The sequence below is a fragment of the Corylus avellana genome, chromosome 3, assembly GCF_965113065.1.
Source record: "Corylus avellana chromosome 3, dhCorAvel1.hap1.2, whole genome shotgun sequence".
Lineage (NCBI taxonomy): Eukaryota > Viridiplantae > Streptophyta > Magnoliopsida > Fagales > Betulaceae > Corylus > Corylus avellana.
In genome coordinates this window covers 18,091,484-18,097,483 of record NC_142492.1, presented here as the reverse complement: position 1 = coordinate 18,097,483, position 6,000 = coordinate 18,091,484, and the positions used below count along the sequence as shown (strand labels likewise).

At 40.1% G+C, this 6,000-nt stretch overlaps 1 protein-coding gene across 2 annotated transcripts in view; it reads left to right on the top strand.

The window, feature by feature from the left end:
* Window positions 1-289: 289 nt before the first annotated feature.
* LOC132173391 (Peptidyl-tRNA hydrolase family protein) overlaps window positions 290-6,000 on the top strand; it is a 33,852-nt gene continuing 28,141 nt past the window's right edge. The window contains exons 1-6 of one of the 2 annotated variants that reach the window (XM_059584887.2): window positions 290-439; window positions 539-692; window positions 773-857; window positions 951-1,018; window positions 2,248-2,298; window positions 2,380-2,453. In XM_059584887.2, coding sequence (XP_059440870.2) covers window positions 585-692; window positions 773-857; window positions 951-1,018; window positions 2,248-2,298; window positions 2,380-2,453 — 386 coding nt within the window. In that variant the 5' untranslated portion in view covers window positions 290-439; window positions 539-584. The remainder of the gene's footprint in view (window positions 440-538; window positions 693-772; window positions 858-950; window positions 1,019-2,247; window positions 2,299-2,379; window positions 2,454-6,000) is intronic. The other variant, XM_059584888.2, reaches the window with a different exon arrangement.

The following is a 6,000-nucleotide window of genomic DNA, read 5'->3' as shown; positions in this document are numbered from 1 at the left end:
ATTACGCGAGTGAGAGAGAAATGTACGTTGAAACTCTGGCCGCCCTTTTATTTATTTTTTATTTTTTATTTTTTAACTCACTAAAACCAAACTATTCCTAAATTACAGAAAATCGGAATAAGAAATCCTCGAATTGGAGTAAAACTGAGATAAGGGCTAACTAAAGCCTCCATCCAAACAGATAGAATTTACAATACTAAACCAGAATAAGAGCGTATCCGTGTACTGGAATAACAATACCCACCAGGATGTGCAACCAAACAACAGTCTTCTTCCACCAATAAACACCCACGGACAGCCAGATTGCAAAACCCTGCACGGTTGCGGAACCAGCCTTCGTCGCTAGAGACGCCGTCAGCCACTGAGTCAACCCAGCGACACTGCTCCGACGTTGCAGCACCGCGTCAGCCCACGAAGAAATTGCGCCGTCAACCCACAGGTAAAGGAGTTTCTAACAGAGAAAAAGAGTTATCAAAGAGAAATTAAAATTAGGTTATTCACTTTCTAATAAAATTAAATTTAAAATAAATTATTGCAGGTGATTAAGAATTGGTGAAGAAGAGCATTGGAGGATATGAAAGGAGATGCTTAGCAGGTTAAATAGGCGTTGCTTTTGCACTGTTGCTTCACGCCCATGGCTCTTTGTAGGCTTGGGCAACCCTGGGGAGAAGTACAAAGGAACGAGACATAATGTATTACATGAAATTTTGCATCTCAAGACAATAATTTCAGTTTCTTTAATTGTTATTTAAAGAAACTTGTTTGGAAGCAGGTGGGGTTTGAGTTGATTGATGCATTTGCTGAATCACAAGGGATTTCAATTAACACAGTTCACTGCAAAGCTATCTTTGGGGAAGGCATGCCACTTTGTTCAGTTCACATTTATCTTTTCTTCAATTTTTTTTTTGTTTTTGTTGGTTAAATTCATGCTTGTTATGTAATAACCTCAGGTTTTGTTGGTGAGGTCCCTGTTTTCCTTGCAAAGCCTCAAACTTATATGAATCTTAGTGGTGAATCTGTAAGTGACTCAGATTTTTACTCTTAGCTTCTGATCAAATTATCTTCTTTGTCGCTTCTACTTTTGTCCACATAATTTTTTTATTTTTTTTATGTTATTAATAAGGGTAAATATAAATTTACTCTCTAGTTAATCACGCCATTTCAATTTACTCCATGGGTTTCTAAATTAGCCTTCTAACTCAAGTTATTTGAATTTTGTATTTCACTCATTCCGTCGAAAATCGTCTAAAATTGCTGACATGACATTTTTGCCACCTTAGTTTGAATTGCCAAACTTTTGTCCACATATAAGTTTTTGAGAAATGCTAGGGGTCAAGTTTCCCATATTAAGTCCATATTCTCTTACCATCAACCATTGGATTTGTAGAGTACATCATTGACTTATGTGAAATCTACATAAGTCTACAAATTCAATAGTTGATTGGAAGGAAATATGGGTCAAATATAAGAAACTTATTGACTCCTACCATTTCTCTAAATCGACTTTTAACCCCGTTACTGCCACCACATCAACATTTTTTCCACCTCAGTTAAAAGAAAATATTTTATTAAAAATTAAAATGTAAAAAAAAAAAAAAAACCAAAACAAAAAAAAAGGTAGAGGTGGTAGAGCCACTATGCACCCCCGCAAGGGAGTGGGGGTGGCCACGTTAATGATGTTGATTTGGCATAAATGAGGTTAATGCCACATTAGCAGTTTATGATTTTGGATGGAAGAAGCGATATGCAAAATTCAAAAAACTTAAGGGTTTAAAAGTTGGTTTTAGAAACCAAGTGAGTGAATTGAAATGATGTGATTAATTAGGGAATAAATTTATATTTACCCTATTAACAATTCAAGTGATCAGGAATAATTTAAGATTTTGTTTTTTAATAAATGGGAGTTACTGTTCTATAAACTTGGTATTCTACCAAGAATGAGTGCAACTACCTATTGACTTGATTTACGAGTTACCTTCTATGCTTTAGCTGTACTCTGCACAATATGTAATTTCTTCCCTCATTCTCTTTCCAATGTTCATGCAAAACATATTTAATAAGACAGAGAGGCATGTGTATTGTTTTGTCTTTTTTGCAACTCCTTAGTGGTTTGGTTTTGTATTTTTAGCAGCTTAAGATATATGCTGTGGAAATCTGGATCACATTAGCAAATTTTTCTTTACATTTGGAATCTCACATGGGTTTTATGCAATTACTTTTTTATTTATTTTTTGGTATTAACTGCAGATTGGACCACTTGCAGCTTACTATAAGCTACCTCTTAATCGTGTGATTGTGGTAATTTTTCTCTTGCATGGCCTTTTTTAGGTTTTCTTCAATTGATAACATTTATGCTGCTGTAATGTTTTACGGTTGTAGTTTCACGATGACATGGACTTGCCCTGTGGGGTGCTTCGTATTATCCATAAAGGAGGTCATGGAAGCCACAACGGGTGTGTAGAGAAAACAATCATCTTATTGTTTAAGTAGCTTTCCATCCTAATGCATAAGTTAATATGATGATGATGGTTTGATTTTGCAACTGTTCTTGATGTGAATTTAGATCCCACTCTTATAATTTGAGTAGCCTATGTTGTAAAGGCAAATGATGGAGATAAAAGATTCTAATTTTGGAAGGAATATGAGTATTTAACTGTATATAAATTATCCCAAGGGGTTGGCTCAAGTGGTAAGAGCCTTGGTCTTGGTGGCTTTCCATCAGGTCTAAAGTTTGATTCACCTTGGCATGTAAGCAATTCTTTGGGGCTAACCCACTGGTGAAGCCGGAGTATTACCCGATTTGTTTGGAGAGGGCGCTTTACACGGGTCTGAGGTTTACTTGACATGGGTGGGTACACGAAGTGATCTTGTCTTGGAGGAGTTTCTCATCATAAAAAAAAATATTGAGAATTGTGGTGAATGTTTGGTATGACCTATACTCACACACCAAAAGGTTTTTCTATAGCACGATTTCACCCTCCACCTTGTTCTTAGAGTGAGAGGAGGTGCCATTTGAAATATAACCTACAATTGCTGATCATGCATAAGTAAGGAATGCTTTTTAATGCTAGGATGCTGCTTTGATAGAATGACTTGTAAGCTTGGAACTTGATAATAGGAGAGAGTTTGAGAGGAATAACTATTCCTCAAATAGTTACTTCCTCATGGGCAATGAGAGTGGCTATTCCAAGTGTTAGAGCCTTGTCATATACTCTTAACACCAGGGTTATTCTATTCAATCTTCTTCCATTCCTAATTGTAACAAGAGATAGAAGTGAGAGTAGAGGCAATTTGTTCAGTTATTGAGTAGGAGATTGAAATATTTGTCTTGAACTATAATAAATTAGTGGCCGAGCATGAAAGGGAAAAATCATTGCCGTAATGAGATATAATGGTAACAAGGAAGAAATAAATTTAGATGTTTGTTTTATGGATGATCAATGGAATCATACTGTTACCCTAAATGCTTCTTTGTTTTGTCTGGCAAAAGGGACATGCTAATTTTCTCAAATAAGAGTGTCATCATGACTAGGCGTGCATCTGTTTGAATGATTCCCTATTTCACAATATTTGTCTGCTGTATCAGCTTCATTGTGTCATTTCAAATGGCTTAATTCGTACACCAGTTTAAAGAGAATGTATAAACAAGTACAAGGATCCAGTAATTTTTTTCCCCTACTCTTTGTCTTTGATTTGATGACAAGCATATAACCTCAATTTAAACATTTATAAATGTGACTTCTAACTTTTTGTTATTGAGTTACTGTTTTGGTCTGGAATTTAGCATGCTAGAAAGTTCAAATGATGATTTATGTCGCAAAACGTTGATATATTACATTGCCCAGCCTTTGTTGAATTACAATTGACTACTTTTAGGACATCATATGGGTTTAGATTACTTAAGACTTTGTTGAAGGGGATATGCTTACATTGTGTTTTTGGTGAGTACTAGTGGTGGATAAAAAGCATGGTATACTACTCCTTGACTATCTGTCTATTTCTGCCCATCCAAAAGTGCTTAGTTTGTAACTGGGCAATTTTCTCTCGCTCTCGCTCTGTCCTTTTTCTCCTCTAGCAGTGGCGCGTGTAGGCGCGTCCCGCTACAGATTGTTTTTTGGTTTCGTGAGATGCGTTGTTTTACGGTGGAAGCTAAATCCTTCTCGTTCTCGGCGAAACCAGGTAAGTCAGAGATTCAATTGGAAGTGAGGCGAAAAGGTTTTGGTGGATCTATTTTGCTAGGGATTTGGTGCTCGGACTGGTTGGTGGACATGGTTGGCATTGTTGTCTTAGGGGAAGGAGGATTTTGCTAAATCTTTCCAGGAGGAGTTGGAGGTTTTGATGGTCCGTAAGGGTAGCAACAAGACTGGTCGGTTTTTAGAGGTGGCTATTTTTCTTGAGGGAGGCCGGAAAGGGATTATTTGGTTACCTGAGGGCCATGGAGGAGGGGTTGGCGTTGTTTTGTAGGTGAACTACAGCACCAGCTAGGGCTCATCGTTGCGAAGGACCGGTCGGTGGTTGCTAGAGTTACTGTTGGCGGTGGTGGTATTTCGTCTTCTCGAACCTATGTGGCAGTGTTATCCGAGACTCCTGGTGGAGCGAATTTGATGTGAGTGAACCAGTTAGACATGGTTTCGATGGCAGGTTATTTTGAGTTAGTGAAGGGTGGAGAGGAGACAAGATCACCAGTAAATTGCGTCGAGCTTAAGAACGGTGCGTCGCCTAAGAAGGAGAAGGCTGGGTTGGTTAGGAGACCTGCTCAGGGAGGCGGCACTTCAGGGAGGAAGACGATGAGGGTGTTGCAAAAGTTGAAGAGGGCTCTCGAAAATATTAGGCCTGATATGGATCGGGTCCTGTCTACTGGGCTGGGCTTAAAGCCCAAATCTTTTTGTGGTTTAAAGATGAGGGCTAGGTTTAAGTGGAAGAAGGTTAGGCCTTTTCATTTGGGTGTGGATCCAGAGTCTCCCACGGGTGAGGTGTTGGAACTGGGTTCTGTAGCGGGTCTTGGGGATGCATCAACAGAGATGGCGGCTACGGCGGTGCAGGGTGAAGACGTTGTCGCAGAGGCGCCGGAGCTGACAACCGATGGCATCTCCGATGTACCCAAAGAAGGATTCGCCCATGCGGTGGCCTCTGTTTCTCCGACAGTGGAGGAAGCTGATCGGAAATCTTCTCTGGCGAGTCCTCAGAGTGCGGACCCAGGCCAGATGGAGGCTGCTGTGGCCTCTGTTTCTCCAGAGGTGGAGAAACCCCCCTTTAAGACTGATTGAAATTCTTCTCCGACAAAAGGTTTGCTCCGACGGGGGTTTCTTGGGTCGAGAACTGCCTCTCCTTCTCCCTCGTCGACTCTGGTTGTTGAGGAAGACTTTTCTACTTATTCTCAGGTAATGGGTTCTCCAATAGCAAAGTCACAGGCCAATGTCTTGATGGCACTCACCCAGGGCTTTCTGGTGGTTCTTCCTCAGGGGCAACTAAGCTAGGTATGAGATTTCGCCTCTCTCACCGTGGTATGATGGAGAGTGGAACACCTATTTATTATTCTGTTTTTAAGTATCAACTGGGGTATTCTCGGAGAGTGAAGAAGAATATAGGTAAGCAGTTGAATAGGAATAAGAAGATGCTGGCCGAGGTTGTGGCGGACACTCTGGTGGTGGGGTTGGAGGGATATTCCGAGGGGGTGCTCGACGCGATGGAATGCGCTCCCACTTTGGGATTGACTTTTGGGGTGATGAGAAAAGACTTTTGAATCTTTTTTCAGTCATTGAAGAGGATCGGTACCGTGTAGAGGGGGTTTTTGTTTCAAATTCTAAGGGGAAGAGAGAGCTCAAAAATTTGGAATGCTCCATTAATTTTGAGGCTAATAGATGTGGCTCTAGTTGGGTCAAAGGCAGGGTAGTTTAGGCTTGCCTTGGGAGATTAGGGCTGTTATGGGTGTTGGGTTTCAGGGTATTTTTAGGTTTCTTTTGGGGTCTAGGGTTCTTTTTTGGCTTTGATTTTTTGTGG